General features: G+C 37.0%; 1 protein-coding gene, 1 long non-coding RNA gene and 1 pseudogene across 14 annotated transcripts in view; 1 reads left to right on the forward strand and 2 right to left on the reverse strand.

The window, feature by feature from the left end:
• LOC144377099 (uncharacterized) overlaps positions 1-9,997 on the forward strand; it is a 44,667-nt gene extending 34,670 nt beyond the window's left edge. For all 3 annotated transcript variants that reach the window (XR_013437765.1, XR_013437767.1, XR_013437766.1), the window contains one exon: positions 1,823-9,997. This is a non-coding gene — a long non-coding RNA (uncharacterized LOC144377099). The remainder of the gene's footprint in view (positions 1-1,822) is intronic.
• Positions 1-24,090, reverse strand: part of Znf143 (zinc finger protein 143) — a 62,511-nt gene that overhangs the window by 9,399 nt on the left and 29,022 nt on the right. For 9 of the 11 annotated variants that reach the window (XM_021727373.3, XM_040284762.2, XM_040284766.2 and 6 more), the window contains 4 exons: positions 20,607-20,786; positions 15,673-15,900; positions 12,350-12,498; positions 9,689-9,850 (listed from right to left, as the gene is read on the reverse strand). In XM_021727373.3, coding sequence (XP_021583048.2) covers positions 9,689-9,850; positions 12,350-12,498; positions 15,673-15,900; positions 20,607-20,786 — 719 coding nt within the window. The remainder of the gene's footprint in view (positions 1-9,688; positions 9,851-12,349; positions 12,499-15,672; positions 15,901-20,606; positions 20,787-24,090) is intronic. The other 2 variants (XM_040284767.2, XM_021727375.3) reach the window with 2 other exon arrangements.
• Positions 8,744-8,854, reverse strand: LOC120890173 (small nucleolar RNA SNORA2/SNORA34 family; annotated as a pseudogene).

The following is a 24,090-nucleotide window of genomic DNA, read 5'->3' on the forward strand; positions in this document are numbered from 1 at the left end:
TGAGGAGAGTAAGAAAAGAACAACTTTGAGAACCAATACACAGTGACAGGAAACTTAAACAACAAGGTTTAGGAGAACTGGAAAGATTTCAACCCTGGTTCCCTGGCTAGGGATAGAGAGCCCAACACTGCAAACACAAGGTAAGTTAGAGAATGCAAACAACCTGGATAATAACAGCAGTCCTAATTGTAGGAGAGATCCATGGTTCTTACAAACTTTAAACCCATTTTGGACATTTGGTCTGAAAGTGATTCCTCCAGCACAACAAGCTAGCTTACATTACATTATCACATCAGTCAGCAAACTCTTGAGTGCTATAACCAGGAGACATCTGGAGAAGGGTACTGTAGGGACTAAACTGCTCTAGGGATCAGCAAACTTGGAACAATTCTGAGTTCCTTGGGATACCCTATGCTTTGACTGGGTGGGAGACAGCCATGCAAGACAGTCATGTTTTGGGAGAATGACACAAACCTGAGAGGTTTAAACAGCTGGAAACACAGCCTAATGATGGGGAAGGGAATAGAGGGCACAGCAGTTTGTAATTCTACCCTCTGTGATAAGGAGCAAGACCAGTTTCATGTGGTTTCACAAGGGGGCCAGGTCCAAGAACTCAAGAGACCAATGCTACAGAGAACTATAAGACGAAAGCTAGCAAATTGTTCGATTCCTGTGCCTCTATTGAGTATAAAACTTGGGAGTCTGATTGCTCCCCCAACTCCTGGAGGCATTTCCAGGGATATGCCATGGTTTGATTATTTACCATCTCCCCAGATGCACAGACTAGAAACCTCTGGACTGACATGGTCCACATACCACTGAATCTTAGTCAGCAAGAAGGGCTCATGGTAACCCCAGTGTTCACCATACCCATGGGTAAAACATAAAGTTTCCAGAGAGATACAGCACTGGTGCAGTCAACATTTCCTCAACCTGCCCAGTGAGAAACTTAGGTCACAGCCTGCATACTGCCCGATCTTGTTTTGATATGAGCTGAGAGGAACATGACAGGCTTGAGCTGCGGCACCCTGGCCCTCATACCTAGCAATCCAACATCAGAAGACCTGGAAAGAAGCATCAACAATCCAACCACCTCAGCTGGAAGGAATTTTTGACTCTTTTCCTCTGTCCCCACCTATCCTTTTATATAATTGTTTAAATTTTTCTATTTTTTCTTATTTTAATGCTTTGAGTTTTTTTCTCACTTTTTCCCTCAAAACCACCTTCTTCTTTCTTCTCTTCTTCTTTGTTTCCTCCTCTTTATTATTCTCTTTTTCTTTTTTTTGGGGGGGGGGTGTAGTGGAGATCAAATCCAGGACCTCACACATGCTAGGCAAGTGCTCTACTACTGAGCTACGTCCTCAATCCTTAAGTCATTCCATTTTAATTAATTAATTAAATTATTTTTGGTACCAAGGGTTGAACCCAGGGATGCTTAACCACTAGCCACATCCCCAGCTCTTTTTATTTTATTTAGAGACAGGGTCTCACTGAGTTGCTTTAGGGGCTTGCAAAGTTGCTGAGGCTAGCTTTGAACATAAAATCCTTCCTCAGCCTCCCAAGCCACTGGGATTATAGGCATGTGCCAGTGCACCCAGCTTTATTTTGTGTTGATATTGGTTTTTGGTAAGTTACTCAGGCTGGCCTCAAACTTGTGAGTCTCCTGCCTCAGCCTATTAAGTAGCTGGGAATACAGGTGTGTACCGCCATGCCTGGTCCTTTTTTATTGTTATCTTGACTTGTTTTTTACTGTATTTCTATATTTAGATTATTTTTATGTTGTTGTTACTTTTTTTGTTTTCTTCTTTCTGAATGGTCCTAGGTATTGAGTCTGGAACCTTGAACACACTTGATAGGTACTTTGTCACTGGGCCACATCCTAGCCCAGCTGGGAGAAATTGTACCTTACTCAAGCCATGACCATGTCCCAATCAAACCTTGGCAGATACTTCAACTTAAAGAAGACCTGGTACCAAGTAGGAATGGCTAAGTAGGTCCATAAGCCCATTCACCTTCGGCAAAGAGAAATAAAACAACTGTTGTGGATATCACATCCACGAGGGACCTCAACTTAGGTTGTTCCCATACCCTGTTGACAAGACTGTAAGAATAACCATGGAGGGTACACCCCATATATTCATCTTTCTACAAAACACCTGACTGAACTACTAGAAGAACACTACTCTTGGGAGCCTACAAAGAAAATGAATCCCTCATGCTCCAATATAGTACACACTATGTCAAAACCCACTAATCACAGCCAAAGAAGCCATAAGGAAACTACCTTATAAAGTCCATTTGCAATCAAATTCAACAATACTCAACAAACTGAAATGCCAGAACTCACTGTCAAGAGAAGGCTGCTCACTAAGAAGAGGCTCACATAAAATTAGAATAGGTATCTATCCCAACAGATGCTTAAATCTCTACACAAAAACATACAATATGAAAAAAAAACAGGACAAGTCAACAACTCCAAAAATTCATAACTCTTTAATAACTGTCCAAAGGTAATGAAGGGGTGAGATGCTGGACAAAGAATTCAAAAGAATGATTTTAAAATGATTAATGAGCTGGGTGCAGTGGCGCACACCTCTAATCCCAGCAGCTTGAGAGGCTGAGGCAGAAGGATCACAAGTTCAAAGCCAGCCTCAGCAACAGTGAGGCGCTAAGAAACTCAGTGAGACCCTATCTCTAAATAAAATATAAAATAGGGTTGGGGATGTGTCTCACTGGTTGAGTGCCCCTGAGTTCAATGCCCCGTACCCCCTGTACCCCCCCTTGCTAAAAAAAAAAAAACAATAAACAATGATTAATGAATTGAAAGATGATACAAATAGGGGCTGGGGTTGCAGCTCAGTGGTAGAGTGCTCACCTAGCATGCATGAGACACTGGGTTCGATCCTCAGCACCACATTAAAAAAATGTAAAATATATTGTGTCCACCTAAAATTAAAATATATATATACTTTTTTTTAAAAAAAGAAAAAAGATGATACAAATAAACAACTGAACGAATGAATTAAGGAAAACAGTGTAGGGCACAAAAGAACAATTCAATAAAGAAAAAGAATTTCTGAAAAAGAACCAAAGAGAAATCTTGGAAACAGATCTCAATAAGTCAAATAAAAAGCTTAGTTGAAAATCTCATGAATAAACTAGATCAAGTAGAAGAAAGAATATCAGAACTTAAAGAAAATAAGCATATTTAGACAGTAATGAACAAAATAAGAATGAACAGAACATGCAAGATTTATTGGACATCATTAACAATCAAGCACAAATATAAATAGAATAGGCAAGGGAGAAGTATAGATTAAAGGCCTCAAAAAAAAAAATTCCTAAATCTTTTGAAAGATATAGACATGGAGGGATAGAAGGCATTTAGAACCCCAAACAGACATGACCAGAAAAGAACTGATTTATGACATATTGTAGTTGAAGTGCCAAAAGCATAGAACAAAGAAATAATAGTAAAAGCTGTGAGAGAAGCACCAAGTCATATATAAAGGCAGACTTATCAGAATAACAGCAGATTTCTCATCAGAACTGTAACGGGTAATAGGGCACAGAATCATGTATTTTAATCCCTGATAGTAAATAAATGTAGATTACTACATCCAGCAAAGTTTCCTTCAGAATTAAAGAAGAAATAAAGACTTTCCAAGGTAAGTATACACTACAGGAATTCATGACTACTAAACCAGCATTACAAAAGACACTTAAAGAGGAAGAAAGATAAACAATCACAAACTAATGGGATGGGGCTGGGGATGTGGCTCATGCGGTAGCGGGATCTCCTGGCATGGGTGCCGCCCAGGTTTGATCCTCAGCACCACATACAAAGATGTTGTGTCTGCCGAAAACTAAAATGTAAATAATATATATATATAAAAAAAAGAAAAAGCAAACTAATGGAAAGGATAAATGTCATTAGAAGAGTAGAGCAGTAAATGAGAATTAGCAAAGAATCAAACATTAGAATAACAAAACAACAGGAATTAAACACACTCTTCAATAATAACCCTTAATATAAATGGTCTTATTTCTCCAATTAAAAGATGCAGACTAGCTGATCAAATTATTAAAAAAATAAAATAAAAAGGCCCACTGTATGCTGTAATGCCTCTCTGTAATCCCAGCTACTTGGGAAGTTAAGGCAAAGTGATCACTAGATCTCAATTCCAACCCAGGAATCTTACGGAGGCTCTCTCAAAAATAAAACATAAAAAGGGCAGGTGATATAGCTCAGTGGTAGAGGACCTCTGTATTCAGTCCCTAGTACTGACAACAAAACAAAATACATGATCATCTTAACAGATGCAGAAAAAATCTTTGATGAAATCCAACATTCCTTCATGTTAGCCCTGAGTAAATCAAATAAAGGATCATACTTCAACATAATAAAGGCTGTGTGTGACAATCCCCCAGCCAACACCATACTTGAATGCGGAAAAACTGAAGCATTTCCTTTATAATCAAAAATAGCACAAGGGCACATGCTTGTAATTTCAGCAACCCAGGAAGCTAAGGCAGGAGAATTTCAAGTTCCAGGCCAGTCTCAGCAATTTAGGTCCTAAGCAATTTTGCGAGACCCTGTCTCAAAATGAATAATATAAATAAAAAAGGGATGAGGATGTAGCTCAGTGGTAAAGAACCCTGGGCTCAACTCTTAGTACAAAAAAAAAAAAAAAAAAAAAAAGAGTAAGTGTGTCCACTTTCACCACTCTTATTCAATATATGTAGTACTTGATATTTCAGCCAGAGCAATCAGACGAGAAAGGAAGAAAGAAAAAAAGGGGACACAAACAGAAAAGGAGGAAGTCAAATCATCCCTGTTTGCAGATGATTGGATTCTATACTTAGAAAATCCTAAGGACTCCACCAATGACTCTTAGAACTGATACAAAAATTCAGCAAAGAATCAGTATACAAAACCAATATACAAAACTCAGGCCAGATACAGTGGCACATCCCTGTTATCTCAGCAACCCAGGAGACCAAGACAGGAGGATCACAAGTTTGAGGCTGGCCTCAACAACTTAATGAGGCTCTCAGCAATTTAGTGATACCCTGTCTCAAATAAAATTACAAAGGGCTGGGGACATGGCTTAGTGATAAAGTTTCCCTGAGTTAAATCCCAGTACCAAAAACAAAAATCAGTAATTTTTCTATGCACCAATAATGAATTACCAGAGGGGGGAAAATCAGGTAAACAATCCCATTTACAATATCGCCCCCACACCAAAATATAAAAATACCTAGGAATAAGCCTAACCAAAGAAGTGAAAAACTTCTACAATGGAAGTTATAAAATGAAAAAGAAGTTGAAGAAAGACACCACAAGATGGAAAGACTTCCCATGATCACAGATTGGGAGAATTAATATTGTTAAAATGGCCATACTGGGCTGGGGTTGTGGCTTAGCAATAGAGCACCCATCTACCATGTGTGAGGCCCTGGATTCAATCCTCAGCAAAAATAAATAAATAAAATAAAGGTATTGGGTCCAACTACAACTAAAAAATATTAAAAAAAAAAAGGCCAACTGTGGAGTTAGTAAGTATGCCCAGGCCAAACAATGAGGTTGAATACATGGGTAGTGGCTCCAAAAGAGTGCTGAGTTTTTACTGCACATGCTTAAAATATCTTAAGGGTCTAGATGTACATTCTCTACTCACTGAACTTATCCAGGTGAATGAAGCAACAAGATGGGCTGCTACACTTACAAAGTGCATGGTCAGATTAACTCATACACGAGCTCCCCTGCCACATCGAAATGATCTTTACTGAAAAGGAATAAATTGTTCCTAAGCCAGAAAAGGCTGCACAAAAGAAAAAGATCCCAGAAGAAACAAAAACTCATGGCACTGGAATAAATTCAGCATAAAACAAATGCAAATAAAAGTTAAAAAAAAGTCACACTATTGAAAAGTAACTACAAATTCAGTCAATCCCCATCAAAACATCAATGACAGGGCTGGAGTTATGGCTAAGTGGTAGAGTGCTTGATGCATGAGGCACTGGAGTTCAATCCCCAGTATCACATTAAAAAAAACAAAATGCTAAACAAAATAAAGGTATATCCATCTACAACTAAAAACTTTAAAAAAATTTTTTTTAAATTACATTCTTCATAGGAAAATTAAAAAAAAAATCAATCCTAAAGGAAGGACAAACTCTGAAGAGCCAAAGAAATCCTGAGCACAAAACAAGATAATGCTGGAGGTATCATAATATCTTATTTCAAAATATACTTTAGAGTCACAATAACCAAAACAGCATGGTCTTGGCATAAAAACAGATATGTACCACCAGGTGCAGTGACACACACCTATAATACCAGTGACTTAGGAGGCTGAAGCTCTAAGCAACTTAGTAAGATCCTGTTTCAAAATAAAAAATAAAAAATGTCAGGGATGCAGTTTTGTGGTAAAGCACCCCTGGGTTCAAGCTCTACTATAAAACAAAACAAACAGAAAACAGACATGTAAACCAAAATACAAAAAAGGAGCCAGAAATAAACCCACACATCCACAATCATCTGCTTCTCAAAAAAATTACCAAAAGCATGTTAGAAAAAAGATAGCCTCTTCAACAAATGGTGCTGGGAAAACTCTGGAAATCCACATGTAGAAGACTGAAACTAGATGCCTATCTCTCACCCTAAAATGAACATAAGGCTGGGCACGGTGGCATCCCAGCAGCTCCAGAGGCTGAGGCAGGAGAATGGGAGAGTTCAAAGCAGACCTCAGCAACTTAGTGAGACCCAAAGCAACTCAGCTACTCAGCAAGACCCTGTCTCTAAAATTAAAAAAAAAAAAAAAAAAGAAAAAAAGAATCAAAGGCCTTAATGTAACACCTGAATCTGATATTGGAAAAAAACATATGGGAAACATTTCAAGATACTGGCATAGGAAGTACTGAATAAGACTCTAACAGACCAGGAAATAAAAGCAATAATTGACAAACCAAATTACATTGAGTTAAAAAGCTTCAGCAAATGAGAGGAAACAATCAACAGAGTAAAGAGACAATCTTCAGAATAGGAGAACATCTTTGCTAGTATTCATGTAATTTAGGATTAATATCCAGAATATATAAAAAAAACCCTCAAAAATTTAATAATGAAAGAATAATCCAATCAATAAATGGACAAATAACCCGAATAGACAGTTCTCAAAAGAAGATACACAAATGGCTAATAAATGTGAAAAAATGCTCAATATCTTTAGCCATCAGAGAAATGTAAATGGAAGTATGCTGAAGCCAGCATGGGAAACTGAGCAAGACCCTATCTGAAAATAAAAAATAAAAAGGGCTGAGGATATGACTCAATGGTAGAGCTCCCTGGGTTCAATCCCCAGTACCTACAAACAAAACAAAACAAAACAAAACAAACTAATGCTGGTGAGAACGTGAAGAAAAAGGAACCTTTATACATTTCTGTTGGTGGGAATGTCAATTAGTACAGCCACTATTGAAAACACTATGGAAGTTCCTCAGAAAACTATTCAGCTATACCACTCTTGGGGATGTACCTGAAGGAAATGAAGTCAGCATACAAAAGAGATCCCCCTGCGGGACTGGGGTTGTGGCTCAGTGGTAGAGCACTTGCCTAGCATGTGTGAGGCACTGGGTTCGAGTCTCAGAACCACATATAAATAAATGAATATTTATTGGGGCTGGGGATGTGGCTCAAGTGGTAGTGCGCTTGCCTGGCATGTGCAGGGCGCTGAGTTCGATCCTCAGCACCACATTAAAAAATAAATAAAGATGTTGTGTCCACTGAAAACTAAAAAATAAATATTAAAAAATTCTCTCTCTTGGGCTGGGGATGTGGCTCAAGTGGTAACGTGCTCACCTGGCATGCGCGGGGCACTGGGTTTGATCCTTAGTACCACATAAAATAAAAAATAAAGATGTTGTGTCCACCAAAAACTAAAAAATAAATTAAAAAAAAATTCTCTCAAAAAATTTTTTTCTCTCTAAAAATATAAACAAAAAATATAAATAAATAAAGGCACATCAACATCTTTAAAAATTCTAAAAAAAAAAAAAAGAGAGATCCCTGCATATCCATTTATTATAGCCAAGACATAGAATCAACCTACGTGCCAATCAATAGATGAATGGATAAAATAATATGTATATATACACAATGGAGTATTTAAAATAAAGTCTCATAGAAAAGAATGAAATCCTCTCATTTGTAGCAAAATGGATAGAAATGGAGACCATCATGTTAAGTGAAATAAGCAAGACAGAAAAGGACAAGTATTGTTACATGTCTTCTCTCATATGTGAAGACTAAAAAGAAAAAATAAATAATCTGTAAATAGAAGAGGGATTATTAAGGAAGAGAAGGGGGAAGAGGAAGAGAGAAGATGAGAATAGTAGGGAAGGTAGATACAATAAAAGCATGATATATGCATGTATGGAAATGACACACTGAAACTCATTGATTTGTAGAATTAGAATGTGTTAATAGATATAATAAAAACAGGACAAAAATGTGAGTCTATTTATTTTTTTGTGGAACTAGGGATTACATTCTACCACTAAGCTACAGCCTCAACCCTTTTTATTTGCATTTATTTATTTATTTTAATAGATTTAAGAGCATTATACTTCTAATGAACAATTAAATCAGGAAAATAGAGATAAATATTGTATTGATATTTTGGAATCCCAGTGTTAAGACCACAAATAAGTCTTAGCCCACATCCATTTCCAATGACTCAGATGTTTCTTTCTAATGAATTGATCATTACATTTCCAAATTTCTGAAATGGTTAACAGACAACAGAAAGACATTTGTTTCAACAAACTGCTAGCCTTGATTCAGAGACAAATTATTTTTAATTTTGAGACAGGGTCTCACTGAATTTCCCAAGCTGGCCGTGAACTTGCAATCCTCCTGCCTCAGTCTCTTGAGTTGCTGGTGTGCACTATCAAGCCCAGCTTAGTGTTAACTTATCATTTGCTGCCATTAAAAAAAAAAAAAAAAAGAAGAAGGGAAGACAACTATTTATTTGTATATGCTTAAAGAATTACTGGAAGAACACATCAAAGGTTAATAAAAGTGAATTATCTGTAGGGGCAAAAACTGAGTAGATAAGAGGCAGGGATGGGAGGAGACTTTTCACTACACCTGTATATATATTTGTCCTTTTTTTTTTTTTGTATGTGTGTGTGTGTAGTGCTGGAGGTGGAACCCAGGGCCTCATGCATACTAGGCAAGGGCTCTACTACTGGCTCTACCCTGTCCCTATTTTTTTTTAATTATGCGAGTATATTAATACCTAGAAAATTTAATAAAGTAAAAATAAGTAAATTTTGCAAATGAATTAATTTCTTGAGTATATGATGATGATGATGGTGATAAGAACTACCAGTAAGGAACACTTAATATACAGCTGGGCTGAATACTTTACATGTATTATCTCATTTAATCCTTATATTGATCTTATGGAGCAGATAGAACTATCACTCCTAATTAAAGATGAACAAAAAAACAGACTCTGAGGGTTAATTAGCTAAGAAATTCCAAAACTGGATTCAATTTGAAGTTTTTGTGCCTAACCACTGTCATATATATAAAATTGTGTAACAGATTTTTTTCATATGTGCAACAGTTTTGAAATGGATATATGTATTGACTGATATAACAGACAAAGGTAATTACCTGCTGCCCTTCTGTACCCTCGGCGGTGACCATAGCAACAGAGTGTGTTCCTGCTGAAGAGATGACTGCGTCATGAGCAGGGACTGTGATGGGTGTGCCATCCTGCGTTACCATTGTGATGGTGTTACCAATGGCCTGCATGTCAGCTTGAGATATGTTGACCTGTAATACAGTGCCTTTTACAAATCAATGCTTCATGTTATATTTGGCTATCTTAGTTATAGGGCCTGACCCTTATATAGGTTTACTCTGTGGGAGCAAATAAACCTTTCACAATTGAATAAATTATTCTAGTCATCAGACAAATCAGTCTTCTTCTCTTTTCTTCCTTTTTTTTTTTTTTTTTTTTTTTTTGGGCACTGGAGGCACAGAGGCACTTTACCACTGAGTTACATCCCTAGCCCACTTTATTTTTTATTTTGAGACAGGGTCTCACTAAGTTGCTAGGGCCTCGCTAACTTGTTGGGGCTGGTCTCAAACTTGCAATCCTCCTGTTTTAGCTTCCTGAGTCACTGGGATTACAGGCATGCACTACTGTGCCCGGCAGTCTTTCTTTCTTTTTTTTTTTTTGTGGTACTGGGGATTGAACCTAGGGCATTGTACATGCAAGACAAGCACTCTACCAACTGAGCTATATCCCCAGCTCCAGCAGTATTTCTTAAATGATCTCTTCCTCTTCTCTCCATCCCTGTTGCTAGCTGAGACCCTCATTTTTCTCTCATCTGAATTTCTGTAGTAATCCAATTCCTTTCCAAGTGTCCAGCATAACTGTTCCCTAACCATCCTCCACCTTAACACCTTTCTAAAACAAAGCAAATCAAGTCTTATTATCTACTTGCTAAAATTCTCAGTTACTTCCTATCCTTCAATGTTCAGACTTCCTCTGTGGCATCCTTAACCTTTCATGATCTAGCCTTTACCAACTACTACTTCCTAATTTGCATCTGACTCTCCAGCCACAACTGATTCCCAGTCCTAGACAAAGTCACATTCATGGCTTTTCCCTTCCCTTCATTCTTAGCATGGCAAGCTCATGAAAATTCTTCAGGAACCAACTCAATGACCAAATCTATAAGAATCTCCAAGATTCATTACTTTCTACTTCAGGCTTCCACACCACTTTATATGCCCATCAATTATATATCCCTCATTATGAGAAACTGTTCATTTTAGAAATGGCTTTCTCCTAGACTGTGATATTCCCTTTCCTGTACAACCAGTATTGAGTACCAAAATGTCTGGCATGGGATAGATGGTCAATAAATATCTGTTGAAGGAATGGAATGGAAATCTAATTACTGAAGGAAATGAGAAGGTTGAATCTAGAAGAAATACAACACTCATTAGGATGGGGAAGACAGTTGTTTTGGAGTATAAGAAGACGGATTAGATTTATTCCATATGATTAAAAAAGAACCATGAATTAACAATACAGAAGTGGGTTCCCTATAAATAGTAGAGTTCTCCTGGCTGCCTCTTAACAGAGAAGTTAATCAATCACTATGTATTAGCTCAGTAAAGGATATTTCAAAGTTGCTATAGAAGGGATTTCTCCTACATAGGAAGGAGGGGTAGATTAAATGACTTCCAGAGGTCCTCTGTTTGTGATGATCTGATTCAAGAGAAAGTTTTAGAGCTAATGAATTAAAATTAGGTTAAGTAAATATGTTTAATCTTTCTTGCATGCCAGTCAGTGGGCAGAGTACTGTGCAGAATTCACAATGTCAAAGTGGGGGCTGGGGATGCAAGCATGTGATGGTATGAATGCTTTGTATTATTTGATCCTGAATGGGTTCTGCCACCTAACTAATATAGGCATGTTAATAGTTATCAATTTGTTAAAAAGGCAGATTAATTATGGAAGGTAAAAGTCCAAGAGAGATGAGTAAGGAGAGATTCATCCTTGGAAGAGACAGATAAAAAAACACATTATACCCCAACATTCCTGATTTTAAAGGTACTAAGAAAATCTTAATTAGAACTCAAAAATAAAATCAAAGTTAAATTATTTTAAGCTAGCAGAATCTAGAAAACAATGACAAGTTTAGCTTTTAGAGAACAGCCATTAAACTGTGCATTTTCTGGAGGAAATCAAGATATTTGCTTTATTAACTCTGTGGAGTTAGTTGAGTAAACTTCCATGATTCCTAGAAAGGAAGAGTGCCACAGTTTGGAAATTTCATAGGTTTGCCTGTCATTTATTTCCCAGGATCTTTTATTGAGTCCATCATATCCTGATCACCTCAGTCAAGGCTCTGCTGTTTTCTCAAACCTCATCTCTTGGACCTAATTAGCCACCAAATCTATCCCTTCTCAGATCTATGTTTCACATGGATACTTTTCAAGCCCTCAGTTTCCCTGTGGTTCTGACCTTCATTACCCTTCACCTTTGAGTGATACCAGTAACACACCATATGAATTCTACAGGGACATAAACATTCTCTCCCTACTAAACTCACTTCATGTAATCTCTTTCAGTAGCCTATGGAGAACTTTTAGGAGATATGTTACTGCCTGCCTACAGACTGAAATCCAATCTTTATTCCTTTATATTCCAAGGAATATTCCAAGGAAATTCTTCAATGAGGACCTGGACTGTCTTTTCAAAAACGGTTGAAGAGAAATATGATTTAACTTGACTAGCTTTTGATAGACACTTACATGCTGGGTCCCGTCCTGGGATATGAGTGTAACTTGTTGACTCAACCCAGACTGGGTTACTGTGGCTACTTGTGTGGATACAACATCATCTCCTTCTACACCTGTAACATATGTGATCTGGGACCCCTTAAGAACATCTTCGCCTTGACCTGTTTAAAAAAAAAAAAAGAATAACCTTTATGACCAATTAATCAATCTGTTTAGAAAACTGAGAATATTTTAATGTTAAAGAGAATATTATATAAAATTTATATATAGTATATTCTAAATCATGAAGAAAGCTTCTAGTACCTCCTTCTACTTCCTTCACTTCTACATTTTGAAAGCTAAACCAAATCATATCAAACCACATCAAACCTTTCCCATCAAATTTAAGTGTTTTAATTTTGGGGGACCACTTTTTAAATCTTTTTTAAAAAATATTTATTTTATAGTTGGACACAATACCTTTATTTCACTCATTTATTTTTTACATGGTGCTGAGGATCGAACCCAGGATCCCTCACGTGAGACGAGCACTCTACCGCTGAGCCACAACTCCAGCCCCACACTTTTTAAATCTTAGTTGGAATAATTGTGTGATATTGTGCATATGTGTTGGGAAAGGGAAGGGAGAAACTCTATAGAAAGACTAGAAAAAAATCCTTCAATACAAAAAGGATGCACTAAGTTCTTGAAGTCACTTAAGAAGCCATACAAGTTGGGGGTGGGGGCAGGGTGAGAATAAGAAAGACAGTAGAATGAATTGGATATAACTATGTTCATATATGAATACATGACCAGGGGCTGGGGTTGTAACTCAGTGGTAGAGCACTTGCCTAGCACATGTGAGGCACCCGTTCAATCCTCAGTACCACATAAAAATAAATAAATAAAATAAGGCATTGTGTTCATCTACAATAAAATATATACTATGTGTGTGTGTGTGTGTACACACACATATACATGAATACACGACCAGTGTAACTCTACATCAGGTACAACCACAAGAATGGGAAGTTATATTCCATGTCTGTATGTCAAAATACATGTATAACTAAAAAGCACAAAACAAAATAAACCATAAAAGTAATAAAAGAATCTTCATAAACATAAACCACAAAACTACTAAACTTTGCAAACTCTGTCTACTAATTTAGCCTTTAACACAAGTGACTGATTATAGGTTATCATTAAACAATGACATCATTGTGTAAAGACAATGTAATGGCACATTATCTGGGTTGAAGTTAATCATTTAAGAAGTTAACAAAAGCAACCTCCCTACTTCTTTATTTTGCAAACCACTAGCAAGTAAACAGCAATTTTAAGTCATTACTGCTATACTTGTCAACTAGGGAGATTACTGATCTCTATTCTTCCAACATTTTCCACTTCACATGAAGTAAGAGAAAGAAAGAGAGCAAAAAATTTTCCCCTACAAAGAAGTAATCTATAAGTCTTCTGAAAGTCCGTAGTTGATGCAAGCACATGACTACAGTCATCAAGGTGCCATTTCCATGACAGTAATGACTTCACTCTTTTTTCTTCTGTTCCACAGATATTTATATATACTATTATTCCAACTGGTTACAAAACCCAGGGAACCATGTGAAAAGAAAACAAATTTATACCTATTCTTAGAAAAGCATTCTCCCCTTTCTTGCGTTTTTCTCCTCTCCTTTCTTTCTTTTCCTTTCTCCTTCCTCCTTCTCCCTTTCCTTCCCTTCTTTCTTTGTGTACTGAAGATTGAACCCAGGGGTGCTTTACCACTGAGCAACATCCCCACCCTTTTTATTTTTTATTTTAAGACAGGGTCTCCTAAATTGCTTAGGGCCTCACTTAGTTGCTGAGGCTAGCCTTAAACTTGGAATCCTTCTGCCTCAGCCTCCAGAGCTACCGAGATTAGCCATTGTGCCCCACCAGATTTTAGTTTTTTTTTTTAAACCTAAGTTATCACAAGTTCAAGGCCAGCCTCTGCAATTTAGGGAGGCCCTGTCTCAAAATTTTAAAAAGGGCAGGAGATGCAGCTCAGTGATAGTGTACCTCCTAGATTCAATTCTCAGTACTGGGGGGAAAAAAAGGAATTTTTAATAATATGAAATATCAACATATAAGAAAGGATCAAGGTGGCTGGGGTGTGGCTCAGTAGTAAAGCACTTGCCTCCCTTATTTGAGGCACTGGTTTCAATCCTCAGCACCACATAAAACTCAATAAACAAAATAAAGACACTGTGTCCATGTACAACTAAAAAATATTTTTAAAAAAGAAAGAAAAAAAGATAATCAAAAGACAGAGCATGGTGATACATGCATATAAGCCCAGGGATTCAGAAATCTGAGACAGAATTTCAAGTTTGAGGACAGTTTTGGCAATTTGTCTTGACCCTATCTCAAAAAAAGAAAAAGGAATGGGGTATGGTCAGTGGAAGAGCACCCCTAGGTTTAATCCCTGGTATCACCAAAAAAAAAAAAAAAAAAAAAGAAGAAAAAGATAAAGGGCTTAAAAAGTGTAAGAGTCTTATAACTACACTTTTTTTTGTGTGTACTGGGGATTGAACTCAAGGGCACTTAACTACTGGGCAACATCCCCTGTCCTTTTTTGTATTTTACTTAGAAACAGGGTCTCCCTGAGTTGCTAAGTACCTTTCTAAGTACCTTGCTAAGCAGGCTTTGAACTTGCAATCTTCCTGCCTCTCTACCTCCTGAGCCACTGGGATTGCAGGCAATGCCACCGTGCCCGGCCTTGAATATAATTCTATAAAATATTTTTTCAAAGTTTTTTCCTCATTGAAATGAGTTATTTTGTTTCTTACTATATACCTAACAGCACTTAAATCAATGAAGTATTATTTGGAGTACTTCTCTAATCTTATGATTAGGCTGCCCCTACCTCATTCTCTACCCTCACTTCACACCACCTTCCCAGGCAGAACCACCATCCTGATCAGGCTTCTTTCACTATCTCTTAATTTACTTTGCTCTCTCTAACCTCCTGCTTTTTGTAGTATCATACCTTTTACTTGAAAGTTCTCATCTTTGCTGTTTCCCTTCCCCCAACCCGTTTTTTCACCTAGTTAGCCTACATGAAGATTCACCCTCTAGATTTTCTCCAAACACCATTTCCTCAGAGAAACCTACACCTTCCCAGATAAAACCAAGTTCCTCTCTTAACACAACCCAGAGCTCTAGTACCTTTCTTCAATAGTACTTTTCACAGTTACAAATTGTAAATTTGTGTGAGTACAGAAAAGAAACTTTCTAATTTGAGAAAATGTTATGAATCATAAATTATATTCATACTTGTTTGATTCTCAAACAGCTATAATGGACAAAGACCTTACCTGGGGGAGGCTCAAAGAAGGCTTCTTGCTCCTCCTCAATGGGCTCAGTGTCATTGTGGGCTGTCCGTTTGTGCATAGCCAGCGTGGAGATCTGCTTGTATGTCTTACCACAGTGATTACAGTTGTATGGTTTGGAGTGAGTGTGAACGACGTGGTGTTTGTACAAACTAGAATATTCTGTAAACCTTTTGTCACACCCAGGAACTGTACAAACATATGGCTTTTCCCCTAAGAAAAACCAGCACACAAAAATGTCAGCTTTAAAAAAAAAAAAAGGTCAGCTTTTACATAGGTAGACATAATTATTCCATTATGGGGTAGAGGACCTCTAAAATTAAACAGTTGCCAAATCTGGGCTGTGGACATAGATCAGTAATGAAGCGCTTACCCAACACAGCAACATATACACATAAAGCTTGCCAAATCTCTTCATATCCTACCATGAGGGAAAAACCGTAACTATAATTTTAACTTGGCTCAAAAGGTAGTCTACATTCTGAATATTGTCCTTAAGCATCAATCCCAAAGTTTCCTTAATTTCAAGAGATGAGAGAATTAAGGATGATGTTATTACCCAGTTTAACTTTGATGAAACTATAATTTATTGTTTCCTGTAATTAGATAGATATACTAATAATAAGAATAACAAATGCAAGTATTACTATAACTAATGCAGCTTACCCAAAAAGTTTTATAAAGATAATGAAAAAGGATTTTTTAAAAAAGTCCACGGACAAGTTAGACAACTATATATCTAAATATATCTAAAAGAACATTTACAATTTAACTTCACTTGACCTCTTAGATCCAATCAAAAGTTATTCTTTCCTCACCAATAGCAAGTAGGCAAGACAAATGGAAGAAAAAACTATTAATTCCTGTTCTATGAAATAATCTGAGAATACTATAAGTAGTATATAATATTTTTTGAACTTTTTATTATGGAAAATTTAAAACCTACACAAAAATATAGAGAAATAGTATAACAAAACTCCATGTACCAATCACTCAGCTTCAACTATTAATTCATAACCAATATTGTTTCATTTATTTATTACATATTTATCCCTTCTTCCTACCCAGGATTATTCTAAAACAGTTCCAGAAAACATTCTATATTATCTGAAATGTGTGAGATTATGTATATGAAAGATGGATCCTGTTATTTTTAAACAACATATAACCAAATTAACAATTATTACTTAATATCACAGAATATCTAGGGAATGCTATTTTGTGGTGGTATGGGGACCTAAAACTGAAAGCAAATGGAACAAGACATCCTAATTATAGTTTAAGTGAATACTTTTATCCACACTGAGGTATGAGGAAATTAAATTATTTCAAGTAATTTTTTTTTGTAGTTTTAGATGAACAGAATGCCTTTATTTGTTATGCAGTGCCTCACACATGCTAGGCAAGCATTCTGCCACTGAGCCACACACTCACCCCTCATGTAACTTTTTTTTTTTAGTATTTTTAGCTGTAGATGGACACAATATCTTTATTTTACTTATTTATTTTTATGTGGTGCTGAGGATTGAACCCAGTGCCTCACACATGTGAGGCAAGCACTCTACAACTGAGCCACAACCCCAGTCCCCCATCAAGTAACTTTTATAGAGAGTATTTAACTAATATTTTATATATGGCATTTAACTAATGTCCTCAGTCTTGAGCTAGGGATGAGGCAGCAGTTGCAAACAAACCTTAAACTTGTGCATTGTGGTGGTATGACTGAAGTGATACTAAAATTATTTGAGATGTAACTAAAGACTGAGCAAATGAATAAATACTCAATGCTGTAGAAGCCAGGGTTCTCAGTGTGGAAGAGACATACAAATATGGAATGGGGAGGAAGAGCCTTGTGGGATGAACTAGAATTGGAAGTATTATGTGAACTCTTCATTTCTGATATGGAATGTGTAAGTGTAGAGATGCATGTTCCAGCTAATTCTTATTTTATATCTTCCTTGGTGCATTTCTTCTCATGGCTCTAACCACAGTAAAACTACCCACAAAGAAATCCCTCACTAATATAATTTAAGTTTTAGACATAAAAGTAATTGGAGATGGCTTCCTGTCCTCTTCCCAATATCCATTCTCAAAGCAGGCAGGATTAAGTTCTTATCTTGGTGGATGGTTGTAAGGAAAATGTGGTGAGGGAAAGGGAAGTGGAAGTAGATTTCCTAAGCAGGAAAGTGGCAGCAAATTTCAACTTGGAAAATCAGCCAATTTTCAACTGAGAACAGAAATCCCCACTAGGCGGCACCAAACCACAGTCAAAAACTAAATGGAGCAGAATACAATGGCACATGCTTTCAATCCCAGCAACTCCAGAAGCTGATGTTGGAAGATGGAAAATTCAAGGTCAACCTCAACAATTTAGTGAGATGCTATTCAAAATAAACAAACAAACAAACAAACAAACAAATAAATAGAACTAGGGACTGGGGATGTAGCTCAGTGGCAAAGCACCTCTGGGGTCAATTCCTGGTATACCCCCATCAATTTTTTTTTTTTTTTTTTTGCTTGAGCTTTAGAGTTCCTTTTGGCTGGCTACATGGCTTCACATGGGTCATCTGATAATCAAACTTCATGATAGACTGCATTTTATGAAAAAATTGAAAAGGCAACCCATAGAAGGGAAAATACTGCAAATCTGTCTGCCAAAGGACTTGTATCCAGAATAATAAATAATTTTTACAACCCAATAGTGAAAAAATAACCCAGTTAAAAAAGGGCAAAGGATTTGAAAAGATATTTCTCCAAAGAAAATATATGAAAGGCCAATAAGCACATAAAAAGATACTTAACATCATTAGCCACCAGGAAAATGCAAATCAAAAGATATCACACTCACTAGGAAAGTTATAATAAAAAAAATAACAATTATCTGCCTGTGGTGTGGACCAAATGGAAGCATCATACATTGCAGGTGAGATTGTAAAATGGCACAGCTACTTCAGAAAACAGTTTGGCAGTTCCTCAAAAGTTAAAAAACAGGGCTGGGGTTGTAGCTCAGTGGTAAAGTGCTGCCTCTCCCATGTGAGGCCCTGGGTTTGATCCTCAGTACCACATAAAAATAAATAAATAAATGAATGAAATAAAGATATTGTGTCCATCTACAACTGGGAAAAATTTTTTTTTAAAAGTTAAAAGATGGGGCTGGGGATGTGGCTCAAGCGGTAGCGCACTCCCCTGGCATGCGTGTGGCTCAGGTTCCATCCTCAGCACCACATACAAAGATGTTGTGTCTGTCGAAACTAAAAAAAAAAAAAAAAAAAAAAAGAAAGGAAAAACTCATTGATGAGGAAAAAAAAAAAAAAGTTAAAAGACTTTTTTAAATTGACTCAATAATTCCACTCCCGTTTTTTGTTTTTTTTGTATTGGAGATTAAATCCAAGGGGTGTTTTATCACCAAGCTACATTGCCAGTCCTTTTTTTTTGGGTACCAGGGATTGAACTCAGGGGCACTCAACCACTGAGCCACATCCCCAGCCCTATTTTGTATTTTATTTCGAGGCAGAGTCTCACTGAATTGCTTAGCACTTCGATGTTGCTGAGGTTGGCTTGGAACCCACCATCCTCCTACCTCAGCTTCCCAAGCGCTGGGATTACAGGTGTGCGCTACTGCACCTGGCCCCAGTCTTTTTTAATGTTTTATTTTGAGACAGGATCTTGCTAAGTTGCTTAGGGCTTTGTTAAATTCCTGAGGCTGGCCTTGAATTTGCAATCATCCTGCTTCAGCCTCCAGAGTGGCTGGGGTTACAAACATGCACTACCACATCTGGAGAATCATTATGCTTTAAATGGATAAATGGGGCTGGGCATGTGGCTCAAGCCATAATGCGCTTGCCTACCATGCTCGGGGCGTTGGGTTCGATCCTTAGCATCACATACAAATAAAATAAAGATATTGTGTCCACCAAAAATTAAAAAATAAATATTAAAAAATTTTTTTTAAAAAATTCTCTATCCCTCTCTCTCTTTAAAAATAAAAATAAATGGATAAATGTCTAGTATGTGAATTTTATCTTAATATAGCTGTTTATTAAAAAATGAGAAGCCAAGCATGGTGGTATACACCTATAATCCCAGTGACCTGAGAGGCTAAGGCAGTAGAATCACAAACTCAAGGACAGCCTGGGCAACCTGGTAAGACCCTTGTCTTATTGAAAAAAAAAAAAAGGGTGGGGGTGCGGCTGGAGATGTAGAGCACCAACCCTGGTTTCAATCCACAGTATTGCCAAAAAAGCAGAAAATTTATCTATAGATCATTCCTCCTTTTCTACCCCACAAGCTCCACAGCTTAATTTAAGAAACACCCTTACCATGGCAGCATAATACAAAAGTCCCCTGATTATTCCTCCGACTTCACTATGTACAAATCTTCTACATGTAATCTATGCTCTAATTATATGGAACCACCCAATATTATATTTTTTCATACCTTTGTGCCTATATTCATTACACTTCCCCTGCAAAGAATAATCTTCTGTCTACCTTTTACATCAGGATTCAGTCTAAAAGTCAAATTCCCCAGTAACGTCTTTCTGAAACATTTCTTCCTGCAAGAAATGACCATTCCTGCCTCTGCTCCCAAGCATCTTGTTCATGTTACAGACATTCTTCAGCAAGCTTGTGACCACTAATCTCTCCCCAACTAGACTGTATTTGATAATGTCTTATCTGTCTCTAAATCTATGATAGATTTAGAGACAGATAAGACTCATGATAGATGTCAATAACTGTTGAAGAAACGAACATACAAAAGAATGATTAAGTTGAAAAATTTTAAAGGTGTCTAACTTCTTTCCTCCATGCCAACTGGTAGGAAGAAAAGAAGAGATTAGCTAGGAATTGTTTCTGGAAGGGGCAAGAATTAAACTAAGCCTTCAAAGATAAAGGACCAAGAGATCAGAGATCATTACCTGTGTGTATCCTCACATGATTTTTATAATTGGTTGCACTGGCAAATGCCCTCCCACATCCTGGTTCTGTGCAATAATAAGGTCTTTCTCCTGTATGTGTCCTAATATGCACTTTTCTGATATTTGATGTTGTAAAGGACCGACCGCAGCCTTCGAAGGGACACTTAAAGGGCCTTTCTCCTGAAAATACAAAGGGGAATAAATTAAATGGTACAAAAATATATAGAAAATTGAAATGTCTTATCTTCAATTTTGCCTGGGATCAGGCTCAAGACTTGAGTCTTCTCTTTTAGGCTTTTTAAGTTTAAGTTTCCCTTTTAGGCTTTTCTTTTCTCCCTGGAAAAAGTATTTTCCACTCCTAACAAATTTGCCTTAGAAGAACTGAATGGTATTCAAAATTCATCAGTGATTACATGTCTCTCCAAGATGGAATCATTCAGGTGTGCATATTAAAAATTGAGCTGAGAAAGCATGGAAAGAAATGGCAGAAAAAAATATATAAGAGAAAAATAGGGTCAAGAATAAGGATTAAGTTAGAACAACCCCAGAATCTCTTAAAAGTTTGTTTCCTGCTTTATTTATACTATGATATCTGGCAGAAAAAATAATTTTAATCTTTTAAAATCTAGTGCTTAGCATGTTTGTCAAAATACTTGCTAAATACATTACTATTCTCATAGTCCAAACTTATGAATGAAAACTCTGCCAATTATATTCCTTCTTTCCTATTTGCTTTATATAACCTTGAAACTCAAAAGTCCTTTGAACAGTCAAGCAGGAGATAGCTTTTGCTTTCAATTTCTATGTGTCCTTTTCTATAATGAACTCAAGCAATCAACTTCTGGAGCAGGAAAAAAAAAGTATCTTTATAGATAGACACAAGTATTTCATATATATATATATACACATACACACACACACTCATATAAAGAGAGAGAGAGGGAAAGAGATAGAGAGAGAGAGGGAAAAAGAGAGTGAGAGAGAGAGAGAGAGAGAGAGAGAGAGAGAGAAAGTCTGTTATTTTTCTTTGGGTCAAATAAAATTATGGTTTCCCTGTTGGTACAGACCATTCCAAAAGATTTCCGCCCTCAAGTTTGAAATCATTAAAAAAGGAACGGAATCTTTCTCTTTTCTTCAAGTGAATTTTTCACCATATGTTCACCAAAGGAGAACAGAATTCATATTGGGCAAGTCCCATCTCCTCCAAGTCTAGAAGACCTCTAAAGTCTTCCCACCTGTGACGTGCTATGAAAAGCATCAACTGTTCTAGGACAATTTTCGTTGTACTATATGTATTACTATTCTGTAGCACCTAATTTGTTTTTGACTGAAATCACCTAAGTTCCTAAGCCCCTTATTCAACCCAACATTGTACCATGTTGAAATGTCATGCCATTATAACATTTTAAATCATGAAAATGTCATGATAAAAGTGGTGTATGGGGGCTGGTAGTATTGCTCATTGGTAGAGCTTGTCTAGCATGCAAAAGGCCTTGGGTTTAACTTTTGGCACCACCAAAAATAAAGAAATAACAAAACATAAAGACCAGTGTAAGGGGCTGGGGATGTGGCTCAAGTGGTAGCATCCTCGCCTGGCATGCACGGGGCATTGGGTTTGATCCTCAGCACCACATAAAAATAAAATAAAGATGTTGTGTTCCCCGAAAATTAAAAAATAAATAAATAAATATTTAAAAATTCTCTCTCTCTTAAAAAAAAAAAAGAACAAAACTGTATGTTTTCATGGATGAATTAAAGAATCACAATTCTGACAGGCACAGTGATGCTCGCCTATAATCTCATAATCTTGGGAGGCTGACACAGAAGGATCCCAAGTTCAAAGTCGGCCTCAGCAACTAAGTGAGGCCCTGTCTCAAAAGTTAAAAAAAAAAAGGTCTAGGAATGTGGCTAAATGGTTAAATGTCCTTGGTTCAATCCCTGGTACCAAAAAAAAAAAAAAAAAATCAAATCATAATCCTGACGTTTTTGCTCAATGTCAATGGTTGTACATAGCTTTTATACAACAAATTGACTTTATATTGCAAATCCAAACAAAATTTATAGCATCTTGGAAACACTTGCCTTTGATACAATTAATAAAAATAAGTGCAGGAATGAGATGGAAGCAGATACCTACATCCATTCCTAAGCATTACAAAGTAAAGCAAATTTAGGATCATGTTTGTACTAAAGATTAACCTTAGTTGCTAGAAGAATCCTCCCTGGAAATTTGTTAAACTATATCAGAGTTTTTGGAAGTGCAAAAATTGCAACATTTGGGGACAAGGTTATGACACCATGTTTAAAACACCTATACTAAAAATCTCTAAATTATTTTATGCTTTATTACTTAGTCAATAGCTTAGTCAATTTTGTTCAGCTCTGATCCAAAACAAATACTTAAGCCAGGCGTAGTGGCACACACCTAGAATCCAAGCTCCAGTGGCTAGAGATGCAGAGACAAGAGAAGCTTAAGTTCAAAGTCAGCCTCAGCAACTTAGTGAGGCCCTAAGCAACTTAGTGAGAGCTAAGCGGTCGGGATGTGATTGGTGGTTAAGAGCCCCTGGGTTCAATCCCTGATACCAAAACAAAAAACCTAAAAACAAATAATCACCCTTGTAGTATCAATTCCATAAGCAGTCAAGCATAGAGTAGAGAGGGGAGTGAGAGAAGATAAGAATAAAGTACCACTTAGAAAAAGAAGGTAAGAGGGCTAGGGATGTGGCTCAGGCGGTAACGCACTCGCCTGGCATGTGTGGGGTGCTGGGTTTGATCCTTAGCACCACATAAAAATAAAATAAAGATGTTGTGTCCACCGAAAACTAGAAAAAATAAATATTAAAAAAATTCTCTCTCTCTCTCTCTCTCTAAAAAAAAAAGGAAACAAGAAGTTTAAAAAAGAAAAAGAATAAAGACATTTAAAGAGAAGAGATGGTCACAAGTAACAAGTCTTTTTTTGGAGAGGGGGTGGGGAGAGGGGTATTAGGGATTGAACCCAGGAGCACCCTATCTCTGAGATATATCCTCAGCCCTTTTTATTTTTTATTTTGAAGATAGCCTCCCTGAGTTGAACTTGTGATCCTCTTGCTTCCGTCTCCAAGTCCTTAGGATTACAGGCATACACTGCTGCAAGTGGCTACATGTTTTTCTTTCTGTGGGGCTATTAGGGGTTCAGATATTTTCTTTAGCAGCAGCTTACTGAGGAGAAGCGGTACTACACTCAGGCACAATCAGGTGCCTTAGGTTTTGTTCTCAGGCTACTAACTAGACATGCAATCCTAGGAAAATGAGCTTGTTGCTCAGATAATGTTTGCAAGCTGCAAGGGATGGTACTCTAGAGCCACTGTTCATCTCTTTTGGAACACAGACCCTTTTAAGAATCTAAGAGAGTCTTGAGCCCTTATCCTGGTAAGAAATATATAAACACAAACAGCAAATTCCATGGAATTTCAGGAATTTAAAAGAAGTCCCTGATACTGATTCC

Source organism: Ictidomys tridecemlineatus, chromosome 4 (genome assembly GCF_052094955.1).
Source record: "Ictidomys tridecemlineatus isolate mIctTri1 chromosome 4, mIctTri1.hap1, whole genome shotgun sequence".
In the NCBI taxonomy this organism is placed as follows: Eukaryota; Metazoa; Chordata; class Mammalia; order Rodentia; family Sciuridae; genus Ictidomys; species Ictidomys tridecemlineatus.